Source organism: Strix uralensis, chromosome 7 (assembly GCF_047716275.1).
Source record: "Strix uralensis isolate ZFMK-TIS-50842 chromosome 7, bStrUra1, whole genome shotgun sequence".
Lineage (NCBI taxonomy): Eukaryota > Metazoa > Chordata > Aves > Strigiformes > Strigidae > Strix > Strix uralensis.
This window is the reverse complement of record NC_133978.1, coordinates 28593042-28610301: the sequence shown is the minus strand read 5'-3', so window position 1 is coordinate 28610301 and position 17260 is coordinate 28593042. Positions and strand designations below refer to the sequence as shown.

The window sequence follows — 17260 nt, the reverse complement described above, 5'->3', positions numbered from 1 at the left end:
TATTGCCTCTTGGATGCATTAAACTCTTTACTGCAAACTAACCCTCTACAGACACATACATTCCTCCAGGCTGAGGCTCACAGTGATGCCCACTTTGTCCCTGGGAGTGAGGGGTGCAAGGTGGAGGGGCTGTGAGGAGGGGGGGTGAAGAAGAAATGTCTCCTTGGCCATGCATGGATAGATGGGGCAAGCAGAGCCTCCAGGAGGAAAGAAGAGGGTGGGAAAGGAGCAAAGAAACCTGCCACCATCTTGTGACTAAATCCAAAACAAGGGGTTGAATTGAAAACACATATTAATCCCCCAGATTTACTTGTCAAGCTGCTGGGAGGTGGGTCACCTCCTCCCCAGGATGTTTGTGTGCAGGGGGTCAAGGAGGGAGGAGATGCTGGGCGAAACACAGGGAGGCCAAATAACTCCATGGCCCACCTGTGGACAGCTGCATTCCTCTGCCAGTCGAGGCCCAGCCAGGAGCTATGAGGTGCAGAGGGATGGGCTGCAGATCTTTTTTTATTTGCATAGTAAAATCAGCTCCGGCCGAATCCCTGAGCCCCCTGGATGTGCTCGGAGAGGGCACAAAGCCAGCTGTGATGCTTGCTGGTTGGGAATAACACAGTGGTCTTCCCACCAGGAGCTCTTTAGGTCCAGGGAGCTTCTCTAACAAGCTCTCTTTTGAAATCAGCACTGCACTTTGAATTTCATCTCTGGTGTACTTTTATCAGACACAACATCACAAATCTCAGGCTGAGACTCAGTTTGGACTCACCACTCCACGCCAGTCAAATTGGCTATTTTCCTAACCAGCTCAGAGCAGGGGTCAGCAGCTCCCCTTTGCATGCTGCTTTCCATGTTCTCAGATTTTAAGTCATCCCAGAGTGGCCACAAAACGAAATGCAAAAAAGGGGAAGAGGAACAGATTTGCTATCTCTATCGGGAGGGAGAAAGCCAGAGGATTTAAGGGTGCTGCCATAGACTTTTGCAGGTCTACAAAGGCTCACACACTTCTGGGATGGGCAGTCTGGTCATGGAGTAGCTCCAGCTGGACGAGACTTCATCCTCCCAGTCTCCCCAAGTCCCATGCTGTGTTCCCATTTAAAGCCAGAGAACTCTTCTCCATCGTGGAAAACAGTATCTGGCACCCCATGACAGGACAAGAAGCAACAGGCACAAACCCAAAATGCGGAAAATTCCATTTAAACAGAAGAAAACACTTATTTACTTAGAGGGTGATGGAACAGGCTGCCCAGAGACTGTGGCACTTCCATCCATAGAGATATTCACAACCCTATTAGATGTGTGCTTTGAGCAGGGGGGGTGGACCAGATAATCTCCAGAGGTCCCTTCCCACCAGCTCTGCTAGGAGCATGTACCCTCCTGTGGATGTGGGAGCAGAGAGGGTCGTTCACAAACTTTAGAAGATCTCTGTCTCTCAGGGCTGGTCTGATACCTGACCTATAGACATGTCTGTTGTCCTCAGTGATCCTCACCTGCCAAGAGCCTGTGAAACAGCAAGGCTGGCTGCAAAGACAACTTCCCCAATCTTTTCTCAAACTCTTCTGATAGGAATTGTGACTGTTTTCATGTCCCTCCTCTCTATATCCTACATTGACTGGAACATGCAAAGCCCTCTCTGACTCCCTGGCTTGCTGTCTGTCTTGGCATCTGGGTGCAGGACCCCATGCTGGGAGGGACTTGGGCATGTGCCATCTTTCCCAGAACCTGGTTTTCAAAGCATGAGCATTTTGGGATCATGGGAGGAAGCACCGGCTCTGCCTTCTCTTGCAAATTGGTTGGAGTGAACTTTCTGTTGGCATGCTCATGAAAACAAGGTTCCCCCTAACAAGGAAACACAGAAAGAAAGACCCAGGCATTGGCTTCTATGGGCTCTGTTTTGAATCCCACTGATTTATTGTTGGCTTCAATGAGGACTGCCAGTACTGTACACCAAGAAGGCTCAGACCCTTCATTCATGTTTAATGAAAGGCAGAGTTTTCCTGGAGATCAAAAAGCTCTCTGCTTTTTACGAGCTTGATTCATGCAGGCTTTGATGTGAACTGCCCTTCAAACAGCCACTCGCCAGGTGAACAGGGAAGCCAGCCTGAGCTTTTAGCTAGCAATACTATAAGCCTCATCTATATTCATGCAGCCAAATCTCTTCCCGTTTGATGAGATCATGCAACTAACCTTTCCACAGCAGGCAGAGCTAAGACTGCCCAGATATTACCTATATGCTTTGTGCTCACCTGTGTGGTGGCATCTAAGGGTGAACTTGGTATTATCAACTGAGCCCTGGGGCTGGTGTGGGGGGAGACATCAGAAACTGCAGTGCTGACTAATGATCAAAACACCCAGTTTGGCTTCCTACCTCTGTACTGACACACTGCAAAACCTTAGGGAAAAGTATCTCCCACATGCCACCCACCTATGTACAGCTTGCCTTGGTGACGTGTCTCACAGCCACGCTGGTGCCCAGACAGTCAGATGTATATTGATACTCATGTCAACAGCACAGGTGGTGCTGGATCAGAGGGACTGAACACCTTGCAGGTGATCAATACTGCAACCATCTGTTTTATGGCCACTTGTAGTCCCAATATTCCCCCATCTTTTGGCCAGCTTGAGGGAGGAACCTAGTGCATCAAAGCTGCTTTGTGAACTGGAACAGAGATGCAGGAGGGCACCAACACCACAGTCCCCTTCTTTTAGGTTTGTGCTGTAGGAGCTAAGCCTGGCCCAGCCATAGCTATCACATCGCATTAGTGTTCATCTCAGTTCTGGCAAGCTGGGGAGGAGTCTGTCTGGTCGGCTCTGTGCTGGCAAATGTGCCCAGGATCTCTGCACCAGAACATGCCCAGGTCTGCAGAGCTGACAGCAATGAGTTGAACTGAGTTGTGTCCTTGCGAAAGGGGAGAGGGACAGAAGGGATGGGGAAGCTTTGCACTCCGGTATCAACAAGTGGGACATGTCCACCACAGACCTGAGCTGGCTCTGCCCTGGGCTGCTTCTGGTGCACAAAGAGCAGGGAGGGCAATGCAGGTATTCAGGTCTGCTTGGATCCAGATCGCCTGGTGTTGCTACTGAATTAATAAACCCAGGTAAAGTGGTGTGGCTAAACTGTCAGCAACCCTGTGCTGTACAGACCAGCCACCCCAGCACCCAGCTAGCTCAGTCCTCCCTGCACCATGCACTGGCTGCATAGGAAATGTGCCCTTAAGACACCTTAGCTTCAGGTCAAGGCATATGGCCAGATCCCAGCCCCAACCTCTCCTGCTAAACAGATGCACATTGCTGGTTCAGGTAGTCCTTGCTCTGCCCTTTCAGAGGAGTGGCAGCTCCACTGCACCCTCAGCCCCCGGGGCTGCTGGTACTGGCTGGCCTGATGGGCAGTAAGGGCTCTGCACCGCCCATGCCTGCAGGTGATCTGGTACCACTGGGAAACACAGTCCCTCAGGGAACAGCGGCTGCCCTTGGGCCAGGGAGGTCACTGGCAGGATTTACCCATCCTCCTTGTATTCCCAATTCCTGCACATCCCAAATTTATCAAGGGACTGGGATTATACCCACAAGAGGCAGCTGCAAGAAAATTGTTCAGCCTCCATCACTGTCATTCAGAGCAAAGTGCACTCAAGGCCTTCAGAAATGCTCATTGAAAGTGGGTGAAAAGAAGAAATCTCAGGGGAAAACCTGAATCTCAGAGCTCTGCTGGTCAGGGAGCTTCTCCTGAGAAATCAGAGGTACCCAGGGCTCAGGTGCTCTCAGCAGGACCCACCTGCGGAGCAGCATGCATCCCCTGCACCCTTGCAGCCCTCTCTCCTTTCTATGCCTATTTTTCTCTAGCCCCAAAGCCAGGAAAAGCACTGTGCCTCTGGATGTTGCCAAAATACAGTTTGTAGGGTATTTTAGCAAGCCCTGAGAGCACAGAGCTATGAAAACCAAGGATCTACAAGTGTCATCTTCTAAGTCAGGCTGAAACGTGGATGTTTGCAGATCTTGGCAATACGGATACAACATCACAGAGCACTGAGAGCTTTATCCCTCCTTCCTCTGCCTTTCCTTTTCTCCTTCCCTCCGCAGAATAAAACAGAAAAAGCATTTCCCAGTAAAGCAGATACAGAGGAGAGGGCTGGCAGACCTGCACGGTATTTATATTAGATGCTGCTGATGTGACGCAGACATGGAGGGAGGGGGGAAGCGCTGGCATCCCGCTTTTCCATGTGTGCTGGCACTGGCACCGCAGAGGTGAGGCCTCCCATTCAGTCATGGGAGGAGCACCCACCTCCTGCATTTGCAAACAGGTTCACAGAGGCCAACTAGCAAACTCCCCTTCCTGCCCAGGGTACAGATTGCTCTGGGGAGGGCACAGGTAACACCTGCACCCTCCAGGCAAGGGGACCAGTGGCTGGGAGACTGCAGAAATGGAGATGTGGAGAAGAATGAAGCCAGGTTTAGCAAACCAGAAACAACCCAGGTCCCACAGACCAAAAGAAGAGCAGGAGGAAGCAAACTCTGAACTTTTGCAAGCAGCAAAATCTGCAGAAAATGTTTTAATTTTCTGCTTTAAATATTGGGGCTGTAAGAGTGCATGAATAAATCAGTGAACTGCACAGAGACTTGTTGATGCCCATCTTTGAAGAGGGAAGCTGAAAGAAAGAAGTAAACTGAGGCCACATCTTAGACCCCAGTGGGGGAAGGAATCGCATCAAGGAAAGATGGACAAGTTTCGGATGATCTTCCAGTTCCTCCAGTCCAACCAGGAATCCTTCATGAATGGCATCTGTGGGATCATGGCCCTCGCCAGCGCCCAGATGTACTCAGCCTTTGATTTCAACTGCCCCTGCCTGCCGCACTACAACCTGGCCTATGGGCTGGGCATCCTCCTGGTACCCCCCTTCATCTTGTTCCTGCTGGGCTTCGTGCTGAACAACAATGTCTCCATGCTGGCAGAGGAGTGGAGGAGGCCCCAGGGCCAGCGAGGGAAGGACCCAGCCGTCCTGCGCTACATGTTCTGCTCCATGGCACAGAGGGCCATGATCGCCCCAGCGGTCTGGGTCTCAGTGACGCTGCTGGATGGCAAGTGCATCACCTGTGCCTTCTGCACCTCGGTGCCTGTGGAGACCCTGGGCAACACCAGCCACCCCGGCCTCTCCCAGGGAGAGATGAAGCGGGTCCTCGCCCGCATCCCCTGCAAGGAGATCTACAATGGACAGGAGCTCATAGCCAATGAAGTGGCTGTCAGGTACCTGCGCTGCATCTCGCAGGTAAGAGGCATCATGGCTGTGCCCTCGCTGGTGGTTTAGGGTTAAGCACTGCCAGTCTTAGCTCTTCCCTTGAGGGAATCTCCTTGTTGAAATCAAGCTGCAGGAGGAGAGAGTGGTGATTTTGCAAGGGTACGAGGTGTTCAGACTCAGCTCCAGAGAGTTATGCCTCCAGTATGGTGCAGAGATTGAAGCTGTAGGTCACCTGATAATTCGGTCCCCCGTCCTGCCTGGGCAGCCTGGGGCCACAGGGCAGCAATACAAAGCCAAGCTGCATGAAGAGATTCGTTTAGAATCTTGCATCCAGAAGGGGCTGATGTGGATGTTATTGCCTGGCCGGTGAGCTGTCACCCCCTCCCATAACCCACTGGTTGCCCACGGTTGCTCTTGCTGGTTATTACAACATGTGCAAGCAATCAGCTAATAAGCATCTATGCCACTTGCCTCTGACACTTGCATGGAAACAACCAATATGTGTTTATTAACCAGGGAGCATCTGAAACAACGTTAGCTGCGAGTCAGAGGACTCAGCTAGACCCAGGTGAGGCGTGGTCATATCAGAGGCAGGACTGAGGGATGGGTGCAGGATTCAGTCTGGTGTTATTTATGGTCACTGCCTGCTGATGCTATACAAGGCAAGAAGTGGAGAGGTGCTGCCTATGTGGGTGCTGCGAACAAAATTTCAGCGCAGATGCACTGATATGGTATGTAGGGTCTCCTCATCCAGCTTTGCAGTGTAAATGCAGCCAAAAGTCAAACAGCCCAAAGTGGAGCCAGGCTCGTTTGCAGCCTGGGGAGCTCCTGCCGGCTGGTGGGAAGTGCCAGGCGGGTGCTCTGCCTGCCTATGACAGGTCCGGTTCCCTCCTCGTCCCTGCAGGCTCTGGGCTGGTGCTTTGTCCTGCTGATGACCACGCTGGCTTTCTTGGTCAGATCCCTCCGGCCCTGCTTCACCCAAGCCACCTTCCTGAAGAGCAGGTACTGGTCCCACTACATCGACATCGAGCGCAAGCTGTTTGACGAGATGTGTGCGGAGCATGCCAGAAGCTTTGCCAAGGTTTGCATCCAGCAGTTCTTCGAGGGCATGAGCACGGACCTGGCGTCCGCTCGCTGCCACCCGCCCAGAAAAGCCCCTGCAGATGTGGGGGAAGCTGCCGAGAAGCTCCTGGGCATCACCGACCAGGGCACCATGAACACAGCCCTGAAGAGCTGGCACAGATGTAAGCCCCCGCTGCACCTCCACCCGCCTGCCCTCCCCAGTGGCAACGGCTGGGCAGGGGAAGAACAGCCCCCCGCGCACCCCGCCGTGCCCCGAAGGGAGATGGCTGCCTACTACAGCCGGGTGTGAGGGGGTGCAGGGCTGTGCAGAAGCAGAGTCATGCTGTTGGGAGAGGAGCTGCAGAGAGGGTGGACAGGCAGGTCCAAGCTGGACAGAGGTGAGGGCCACTGCCATGGGGGCTGCAGGGGGACAGACATCCAAAGGGCTCGGCAGTGCCAGTGTGATCTCATCTGCTCTCACATCCAATCCTATAGCATTGGTAATTCAGGCAACATTTTGTGCTGAGCCAGAGGGCTACTCAAGGTCATGATGGACGAGCCCTGGGGATGCCGAAGGGTGCAATGTGGCAGCCAAACAGACATGCCATGTATCTCACATCACCAAGCACCAGGTTTGTGCTGTTGCAGTTGCCAAGGCAGACACTACCAGATGTGCAAAACTTCCTTTCTTTTACGACGTGCTCAGCACTGGGCAGAACATGTGGGTTTAGGCTGTATTAAAAATCCCCTTGTGGGAAACAAGCTGGGGGTGCCCCTTTCTCATGCTAAGTTGTGAAACCCCAAAAGTCTCCCTATTACTCCTCCACACACTATGTCCCCATGGACGCACACAGCTTCCAGGCCAAGAAAACCTTTAAAATAAATTTGATCCAAGCAACGAGCTAGTGAAGAGACATCCCATATTGCATTACACATGATGGGAGAGGCGTGGTTGGTGTCACAGGTACTATTCAATGAGGAGCCCACAGAGATGGTCCTCAAAGGGACTGTCCAGACAGCAGAGCAGCTATCATTCAGCAGCATGGAGGGTGGCAGCCAGGCCAACTCCTTGCCACAAATTTGCTGCAGGACACTTTGTTCTTGCCATTTTACCTGGATTCCTCCCTGACACAAAGACTGATGTTAAAAACCCACCTGGGTGTTTGTTTAAGGAGCCAAATAAATAATTCAGGCTTATTGTTCAAGCTCTGTGCTCAGGCACAAGGATTTATAAAAGCTATTTACAAAAGCTGTTGGTGTTTCTTTACTTCAGTGCAATGAAAAGGATGGGGGGGCCCTGGGCCAAGCCTGGGGTGCTGAGGCCATGCAAGTTGGTGCATTTTGCCTGTGCGTGGCAGCCAGCGGTGAGCTGGAGCTGTCCCTTGGAAAAGAAGCCGGGGAGGTGCCGCCAACCCTACACAATACCAGGTGGCTGCCCATTTCCATACAAATTGAGGATGACGGGATGCAGGCCCTCGAGTTGACTATGGAAATTGCAGCCCGGAAGAGTGTTCCCCAGCAGCCCTGATTTTATTACCAATACGCAGAAAGAAAACCCCTTTTGAGAGATGATTTTTACCCCTGCCGCGTCCCTTTCAAAATGCTCATCCCCTTGAAATTTCTGCTGCCGCGTTCTTGTTTAAACCGACTTATTACAGCTGGCTGGTAACTGAGGTGACTGTCGTTTGCATAAACACTAATTATCAGTGTGTAACTCCACAGAGGCTGTGGGGAGAGAACAAAGGACCAAAATGACGAGGAAATTCTCCGAGCTGCTGTGAGAGAGCCTTAGCAAGCCCATAGTCAAGGGCAGGCTGAATCTGGCTGACTCTCAGGAGAAAGGAGCGTGACACAGATTTATCATTAATCTTCACACCCCAAACTTTAATTAAGGCACCTGCCCAGAAATTAGTAGGCACAAAACCTGATTTACAAAGCAAAGGAGATTAAAAGATAAAGGCAGTTTCCACTCCTATTATTTGCAGTTCAGCACTGTTAATGGCTCACCAAGAAAGGCCCACTCAGGGTACCCACAATGGTGAGCAGCATTCAGGACTGGCAGGCTCCACAGCAGAGCCATTAAGATTCCAAAAAAAGTAACATGCATTTGCAAAGAGAAGCTTTTGGACTTTTAATTTAGATTTTTAGGATCAGAGCTCTGCACCCATGCGGCAATTTCAGCAGTCGCAAAAAGTCCCCAAAGAGCAGGCAGGCTGTCCTCTCTCTGCTAGATTTTGGGGACATCGTTCATCACCTTCGGGAGAAGAGCCTTTGGTAGGGAACTCCACACAGCCCCTGGGATTTCAGCCTGGCTGCAGTCCCAGTGCTGAGCCCGGTTAGCGGCAGTGCCCCGAGCATGGATCGAGCCCCGGGGTCCCCAGCCGAGGCGGCAGGCGCCAGGCAGGAGGGGAGCCAGCCCCAGGCAGGCGCGGAGGTGTGGGAGTGCCAAGGGGTGCACCACACCCAAACACCTGGGAGCTCCAGAAACCCGCTCGGGGACCTCAGATATGGGGGTAAGAAGGAGGACTCGGTCTGAAAATCTCAGCAGAACAGCTGACACTGGACTGAGCTTAGCTTTGCTCTGGCGGAGGGGAATGTGGGTGTTGCTGAAGATTTGTCTGTGCTGAAGACATTCTCTGAGGAAGGCTGAGTTTAAGCCTGGGGACATGGCGACGAGGAGGCTGGAGAAGGAGGATGGAGCCTCTGGCCTTTGCAACAGGCTGGGCAGGAGCTTGAGCTGAGGGACAGATGGCAGAGAGGAGGGAGCAACGCAAGGGGAAAGTAAGGCATCCTTGACTGCCTCACAGGTATCACTCCGCAGAGGAAGAATCGAGCGGAAAAGCTGAGCCAGGCAGGAATTCACCACGCTCGCCAAATCGCAGGCTGTGCCCAGCCCCGCACGCATGGCTCCCCCAGCCCTGCTCAGCCCCCACAGCAGCCCCAATGCTCAGTCCCAGCTTGTGCGAAACAAAACCTGGCTGCCCCACACAACTCGTGACAGTGGGTTTCTGCTTCTCCCAAAAACCCAGCCAGGCTGACGTCTTCCCTGCTGGCTCAGTCCGCTCCCATGCACAAAAGCAGCAGTCCCTGCCCCTTCATGTGGGATCAGAGGCTTCTCCCATGCATGACTGCATCCCCTGGGGACTGTGGGGACTGCATCCACCCCCCAGGCTGAGGGGCTCCAGCATTTCCCCGTTGCACCCCAGTAAGGTGCGACATCGCTTCCATCCTCCAGGCAAATCCCAGGCTGTCCAGCCAGCCTTAGCACAGCTGCACCACAGGCCTGAAAAAGGAGGATGTGCTTTTTCCAGTGACTCATTCTCAGCCTTTCCTTTCCTTTTTTTTTATTTTTTTTCTTTTTAAAGGCACAACCTCAGCCTTGCACCCAGCAGAATCCAAGCGCCTGCTCTTCGCCCCACCCAAGCACAGGGCCCAAGAACAACCTCCTCCCTCCTCCCAAAAGCCGACAGCCGAAGGCACATTGCAGACTGAAAAAGGAAGCTGCCAAACTCTTAAGGCTGTTTTCATCAGCTTTCACTTCGATCAGGCCAGCCTCTGCCACATCCCCACTTCTGCACAGCCCTGCACGCTGCCAGGAACCCCCCGCAGCTGGAGCCTGAGCAAAAACCACAAAAGTAGCTGAGAAGGCTCTAGAACTGTTTTCAACAACTTTTCAAGTAAGTGACTTCATTTTTTCTTGCTTTCATGTGTGTTTCGGGGAAAGACTTTAACAGAGGCTGCTAAAAAATGATCTGCTGCAAATAACTTTTCCCCTCCCCTCCTACCCACCCCTCTCTCTCACAGATAGGCACCATAACCACCAAGAAGAGGAAGAGTAGCCCCCCCCCCCCCCCCGCCCCGAATGACATACTCCCCTCTGCCAGCTCCTCTTATTTTTGCTTTGCCCATTGCCAGGCACTGTCAGGAAGGTCGCAGAGCCTTGTTTATCAGGGCTAGTTGCTGGTAACTCTGATAACAGGTTTTTGAACCCCATGCACTAGAACAAGTTTGCAGGTTTAACATCTGGCTGCAAACATGGTGTACCACAAAGCGCGGCAGCCGGAGATGGAGGCCTGGCTCCCCGTCACGTGGCTGCAGTTTTTGGCTGGTTTGTCTCTTTTGCTGAGGGAGTTTTGCATATGGAAAACTGGGAAGATGCAGGAAGACATTAAGAGCTGCTTGTGTTTGAACTCAGCGATACCACAGTGACTTTAAAGGGACTGTCCTGGATTAGAGACAACAGGGAACTGAGACCAAATTTCTGCCCCTGTTCCCCTCCACTGCCCCATAGAGGAAGGGGGTAAAACAGGATGTGGTGGGGCAGCAGATGAACCGAATCAGAGTAGTGATTTAAAGCATAGCACATGAGCAAGATTTGTACAAGAGAGCATAAGGATTAAAGAGCCCCAGACATGCACCAATGCTGCTGGCACTGTGCAAGGTGCTGGAGATGGTTAGTTGGGTGCTCAGGTCCTTCCTGTCTCCAGCAAACCCCAGTGGCAGCAGTTCCTCTGAGGCCTGCGGGTTTCATCATTTGGGTGAGGGTTCCCAAAGCTAGCAAGGTGCTTGGGGCTTCCTGAGATGAAACCCTGTGGGGTTGCAGCAGAGATGGAAAGTCAACTAAGAAATTAATTAAATGCAGCTTGCAAGTGGCATGGGGGAATGGGCATCACTGCAGAGGGCATGAATACACTCCCCAGTTATTTCCCTGTCCTTCAAAAAAAATCAGGGCACATGCCTTCCCCTGCTTGGTCCTGAGTGCCTGCAGTCCACACAGCCCAGCCCTGTCAGTGGGATGGGCATCCCAGTATAACCAGTGTTGTACTGGGAGCAGGGGCTGGGGGAAGCCACACAGGGGCAGGGCAGTGAAATGCATCTCTGGCACTGAGGCACACAGGTCAAGGGGCTCAATTTCAGACCATCAGTTAGAGGCTGAGCCAGGACTCTGGGAGAGGAGATCATCCTGCCACACCTAATCCTAGCAAAACCTCCTACATAATTGACCGAGCTCTATCGGCATTTGGTGTTTGTATCCTGGTCATCAAGATAAGCTCAGCTTTCCCAGAAAGTAACTTCTCTTGCTGGTAGCAACGGCCTCTGAGCATCCCCTCACCCATGTCAGCTGAGACTGCTCCTGCCTGCTCCTCCCATGCTGCATCTCTCTGCCTGCAAACCGGCTGGGCTATCTCACAGCACCTCTTGCTGCCTCCCTGACATACCTTTGCCTATTACTAAATATTAACTCATCAGGTCTAAAGAAGGAGGTGAAAGCCACACACAGCACCTTCAAGGCAGCACGACATCAGCATGCACGTGCCGCGTGCGCCTGGGCTAGTGTGAGTCAGTGGCAGGGATGGGGACACAACCTAGTGCCAGTGCTCTGGTCCAGTTTTCCCAGTAACACGGCGTTCTCCTTCGTTGTAGGCTTGGGAGATCTTCGAGTGTCTGGCAGTGACGCTGACAGTAATCACCTCTGCGGGAGGTGACTAAAACCAAAGAGAAGGAAAGACAACGAACATGCAAATGACGGGCAGGAACAGCTGTCCCATTGGTAATCTTCACTGTAGAGACGCTTTTTGGGAGCTTAGTGGGAAGCTGAAATGACTGAGGTTTGACACATTGCTTATGCTGAATCTCTCTTCGGCCTTTTTTGAAGTATACCTGGTATCAGCAACCAGTTCCAGAGGCTGGAACACAGGTGGGAGGAAGGGACAGCAGTGAAGGTGTCGTGCTCCTGGAGCAGCCTCTTGCACATCAGCCAGCTCAAGGCCATTTCACCCCCCACTGGTGTGTCCCTGGGTGCTGGGAGGTGGGCCAGCACGGCCCCCTGCTGCAGTACGTGCCTCCTCTTGCCCCCAGGAAGAGATGGCCGCCCTCATTGCTGAGAACTTCCGCTTCCTCTCCTTGTTCTTCAAGAGCAAAGACGTGATGATCTTCAATGGTTTGGTGGCCCTGGGCACAGTGGGAAGCGAGGAGCTTTTCTCGGTTGTTGCCTTCAACTGCCCCTGCTCCCCTGCCCGCAACTACATCTATGGGCTGGCTGCCATCGGTGTCCCGGCCCTCGCCCTCTTCCTCATCGGTGTCATCTGGAACAACCACACCTGGAACCTGGTGGCTGAGTGCCACAAGCGTGGCACCAAGAACTTCTCTGCTGCCGCCACCTTTCTCCTCTTCGGCTCCATCATGGGCCGGGCAGCTGTGGCGCCTGTCACCTGGTCAGTCATCTCGCTGCTGCGCGGGGAGGCTTACATCTGCGCCCTCAGCGAGTTTGTCAGGCCATCCTCCCTCGACAAGTTCCCGGCCGAGTATGGGGCCGAAGTGCTGGCCAGATTCCCCTGTAAAGATGTGCCGGCGAACCTCACCAAGTTCAGGGACGAGGTGACGCGGAGGCTGAGATATGAGTCCCAGGTAGGCATGCTGGGGAGAAAGCCACATGGAGTGGGTAAGACCACCTTGCTGTGTCCTAACGCAGCCTCTCTCTTCTCTCTCAGCTCTTTGGCTGGCTGCTCATCGGCATCGTCGCAGTCCTGGTTTTCCTCACCAAGTGCCTGAAGCACTGCTGCTCGCCACTGAGCTACCGGCAGGAGGCTTACTGGGCCCAGTACCGCTCCAACGAGGACAAGCTCTTCCGACGCACGGCCGAGGTCCACTCCAGGATCCTGGCAGCCAAGAATGTGAAGCACTTCTTTGGCTTCGTGGCGCTGGACAAGGAGGAGAAGGAGCTGGTGCAGGAGTTCCCGGTGGAAGGCGTCCAGCCGAGCCCCCAGTGGAACGCCATCACAGGCGTCTACATCTACCGGGAGAACAAGGGCTTCCCCCTCTACAGCCGGCTTCACAAATGGGCCAAAGGGGTGGAAGGGAACGGGCCAAGCCCAGAAGGCCACGAAATGCTCTTTTTGGCTTCCTAAGACAGTGAGACACTGGCAGCAGTTCCCCAGACCGTCTGGCAGGCCTACCAGTATCGGTGTGTGGCTGAGGGATTCACTGGGAATATTCCTCCCAGCAGGATTACTTCTCTCAGTGGGTAAATAGGGATCAACAGCCTCAAGGTAGAGACTGATAAGCAATACACTGAGCTGGGGAACCCCTCCCTTAGAGACAACCGTCTCATTGCTGCTCCCAGAGGCACAAGGGGAGCAAAGAGCAGATGCACACCTAACCTCCAGGCTGCCAGTGCAACCTGCCATCTGATGCACCAGCAGAAGCCTTGGGGAACAAGAGATGGGCACGACGTTTACAATTGTGACTCCTTCAGTCCCACTTGTGTCCCCCATGGCAGGGTCGGCCCCAGCCATCCTGCACACCTGCTTGTTTTATTGACATTGTTATTTTCTTACGCAGTTGTGCGGTGCCTGTTACACAGGCAGGTCCCGGAGCACTTTACAGACTTCGCAGTGCAGGGAAAAGAGGGAAGCAGTGGGTAAATTCCTGTGGCAAGGGGGTGCAATAGCACCTGGGAAGGAATGGGTCAGTAATACAGCAGCACACCAAATAACTGAGAGACTAAGGCAAGAGGAATCACCAATATTCTCAGTATTCAGAAAGACGCTCTGTAATTACCAAGTTGGAATTTGGGTAGGACACCAAACTTCCTTTGTTCTTACTGAAGTGCCTGGCACTCTCTAATGAGCCCAAATGGTCGCAGCCATGAGTTTATAAACCCAGAAGATGGCACCATCAGCAGAATAGCTTTCAGGCGAGGTGAAGGCTGAGAGGAAGCAGTACCCACAGTGAGCCACACCACTGTCTGCAGCTCACTGCATTTCTCATCCAACCATTGGATGAGTCCTGCTTGTTTGGGTTGTGAGTTGCAACGAGACCTCAACCAGCATTAGTTTTACATATATGTATATATACAGATATATATATATAGCGCGTATATACTATGTAATTGTAGTTAGTTAGCTGTATTAATGGAGCATCTTTCTTCAAGGGAAAGGGGATGAGAAAGCTACCAGACAAAAGACCACATTACATGCACCCATCTGCTGCACTGGGACTGCAGCCCTGGAGTGACAGTGGGGGACAGTAGGAACGGGATGGGGGGAGCAACCCTCTCCCTACCCTTCTACCACTAAATTTTCTTAAACTCTTTCCACTGCCTTAAATGGTCCCTGCCGCAGAAGGTCTCTTTTATGGACTTGATCATACCCTGAGAAAGCAAAGCCAAAAAGGTGTAAAATTATTGCCCTCACCATGACACTGTGCTGACTATAGCTTCAAGGCTGCTCTTCTGGCACTGCACGGTCCATTTTCTCCTGAGGGTCAGCCCTATGTACCCAACACTGTTTCAAGAGTTGGGAGGACAATGAAGTTTGTTTTTCCTATTTGTACTATTTCTTTACAGGTACAACTTCCTTTTACACTGTGCCACTTACCAAAAAGCCTTAAGTTGTTCAAAAAGCAATTCAAACCCACAGAACTCAGAGGGGCTTACACACAAGGAGATTTTAAATAAATTATTAAATGAGAGTTATTTTTCATTGCCTTCTGAGGTTTTCTTCATTAGGGCGGCACAAAAGGCATAATTTTAACATTCTCTTTGAACTCAAGGACTGGAAACTTATTTTTTCTTTCTATTAAACATTCAGATCCTCTCCTATACACATGACCCCAGAATGTGAAATTTAAAAGTATTACCACATATTACCAGTTGGTAACATTGCTTTTTAGTTATTCTTACAGTGAGTAGCACGAATGTTGTACATCAGGATCCACAATTGCAGCAAAGGATAGAAAACGTATTTAGAAACTTTTTTACAAATGCATCCCCTTGCCAGAAAGAGCTGGAGGGTATTCCCTCGCATAAAGGGGCTGGAACACCGCTTAATGGGTGAGGTATCCCAGGATCCCTGTTGAGCTTCTCTACAGATTTGCCTTGCATTTGTGGGAAGGCTTGGCTCCCAGCCTCACCATCAGCTAATCTGCAGGAACGATCAGATGCAAGTTAAATGAAATTGCATTAACTTGAGATGAAAGAGAGTTCATTTGCATTTCTTCTCATTGGCCCCGAGTGAGAACATGCAGACACGCATGCCACCCCCGCACACAGGTCAGCAGATGCAAGGTAACTTGCTGAAACAAAGCAGCGTTCCTCTTACTTCCTTTACTTCCCCTGCCTTCCTCCTTGATAGTCCTAGCTGTTCCTTTGAACCACCTCCACTCCAGTTCCTTCTCCTCCCCTTCCCTCCTTTGAAGGAAAGGGGCAAGACACGTAATGCTTGGGAACGGATTTGTTTATCCTAAGAGTAAACCATATGCACAAAACAGTTTTGCTCTGTTTACCTCCCATCTCTTCTCCATTAACTCCAGCCACTTTCCATGTGCTGGGAGGGGCTAGGGGCTCGTCCAGCTTGTCCATTTTCCCTCCTTCTTGTTGGAGAGGCATGTTTGAGTGGACAGCTGACACTGAGGAGTGGAGAAAGCCACCACACTCAGAAATACTTGCTTGCAATTGCAGGGATTAATTTTTTTCCCTCCTCTCCTCTGCTGCCCTGAGCATGGCCCCCACTGAAGACTGCCCTGGGTTCTGGACCTTGTAGCCCATCAGCACCCTCACGAATATCCCTGCTGTCCCTGTCACTCATCCTCCACCAGCGATGGTGCTGACGTGAGGGATGTTAACCAACATGGCTTTACACACCAGCACAAACAACCAGGCTAGGCTTCCCATCAAAATGCCAAGAGGGAAATCGAGCTGCCTGTCTTCCTGACATGCTGGATCATGCAGGCTGCGAGAGCATGCTCTCTGCTTTTCCTCCAGAGGCCAAAACCAATCCCGTCATAGAGCAGCCTACAGGTTGTCAGTTAGGGCACACTTCCCAGCAGCAACCTGGGTTCAAACCAGGCTCCTCCAGTATGGAAAATTACACACAGGATTTTCATTTTCCCTGCTGACTACTGTAGAGACTATAATAACCCCAGTAGTCAAGAAGAAACAATACCTCAAAGGGATCTTGGTTTCTATTGCAACGCTTATTTATGTATTCTAGCACATAACTAATTAATCTAAAAGAAAAAGCCACCATCATTGCAGCTGTGTTCTTAAAAAAAGCAGCAGCTGCTACTGGATGTTGCAAGCAGCCTCCTCCTCTAGAACAGCATTAAGCAAAATCTGAGTAGGTACCCTGCTCTCCCTGGGGGCAAGAAATGAAATTACTTGTTTCTGGATCCCAATGGACTGGTGAATGAATTAAATGCTGAATCATTCAGCCTTGCCAGCACTGGGCATTCAGAGAGGCAGAAGAGCTGGGTCCTGCAGAGCTCGGGTTTTGAGTTCAGAGTACCTACAATGAGTAAGACTCTTCAAGTTTGGTATTTCAAAACTGGGCACCCACTTGACAGTGTCTGCATTGGATAATCACACCTGTTTGCACACCCTGCTTTTCCCCTTGCCTTCAGTTCTTCATTTGTAAAACGTGGATGATCACATCCACATCTTACCAGAGAGTTACAAGAATACGGATCATAAGGCACTGACACCAGTGACAGAGCTTACATAAGTACCCAAGATACCTGGCTTTTTCTAAGCAGAAGGTTAGATTGGGATGACTTTTTTTCAGCACAGAAAAAACACTTTTGTTTTTTGACTTCACTGATTTCTCTTAAGAGATAACAACTACTGAAAATCACTACTTTTTCTGTCATCAATCCCTGGCAACTTGTTATGACAGATGGTTGCGATCAGGGAATCCATTGCAACTGGATGATGTGGACTTTAAAGGCATATGCCCTTTCAGCTGAAGAGGACAAGAGCATCCTGGGCTGCGTTAGGCAGAGCATTACCAGCAGGTCGAGGGAGGTCATCCTTCCCCTCTACTCTGCCGGTGAGAAAATTGGGGTGATGTGTCAAGTACTGGGCTCTCCAGTACAGGAGAGATACGGGCTTACTAGAGTGAGTCCAGCTGACGGACAGGAAAATGATTATGGGACTGGAATACCTATCATACAAGGAGGGGCTGAGCAAGCTGTGG

At 51.6% G+C, this 17260-nt stretch overlaps 2 protein-coding genes across 2 annotated transcripts; both read left to right on the top strand.

Moving 5' to 3' along the window:
- The first annotated feature begins 4706 nt into the window (after window positions 1-4706).
- On the top strand, window positions 4707-6597 carry CALHM1 (calcium homeostasis modulator 1). Its single transcript, XM_074874040.1, has 2 exons — window positions 4707-5255; window positions 6130-6597. The coding sequence occupies exons 1-2, from the start codon at window positions 4707-4709 to the stop codon at window positions 6595-6597; spliced, it is 1017 nt and encodes a 338-aa protein (XP_074730141.1).
- A 2896-nt stretch (window positions 6598-9493) lies between these two features.
- CALHM2 (calcium homeostasis modulator family member 2) lies at window positions 9494-17181 on the top strand. Its single transcript, XM_074875208.1, has 3 exons — window positions 9494-9964; window positions 11712-12695; window positions 12779-17181. The coding sequence occupies exons 2-3, from the start codon at window positions 12153-12155 to the stop codon at window positions 13193-13195; spliced, it is 960 nt and encodes a 319-aa protein (XP_074731309.1). The 5' UTR covers window positions 9494-9964; window positions 11712-12152; the 3' UTR covers window positions 13196-17181.
- The last annotated feature ends 79 nt before the right edge of the window (window positions 17182-17260 follow it).

Coding starts and splice junctions, on each gene's coding strand:
- CALHM1 (XM_074874040.1), top strand. CDS start 4,707: ATGGACAAGTTTCGGATGATCTTCCAGTTCCTCCAGTCCAACCAGGAA. Junction 5,256..6,129: donor ACCTGCGCTGCATCTCGCAG/GTAAGAGGCATC, acceptor TCGTCCCTGCAG/GCTCTGGGCTGGTGCTTTGT.
- CALHM2 (XM_074875208.1), top strand. CDS start 12,153: ATGGCCGCCCTCATTGCTGAGAACTTCCGCTTCCTCTCCTTGTTCTTC. Junction 12,696..12,778: donor GGCTGAGATATGAGTCCCAG/GTAGGCATGCTG, acceptor CTTCTCTCTCAG/CTCTTTGGCTGGCTGCTCAT.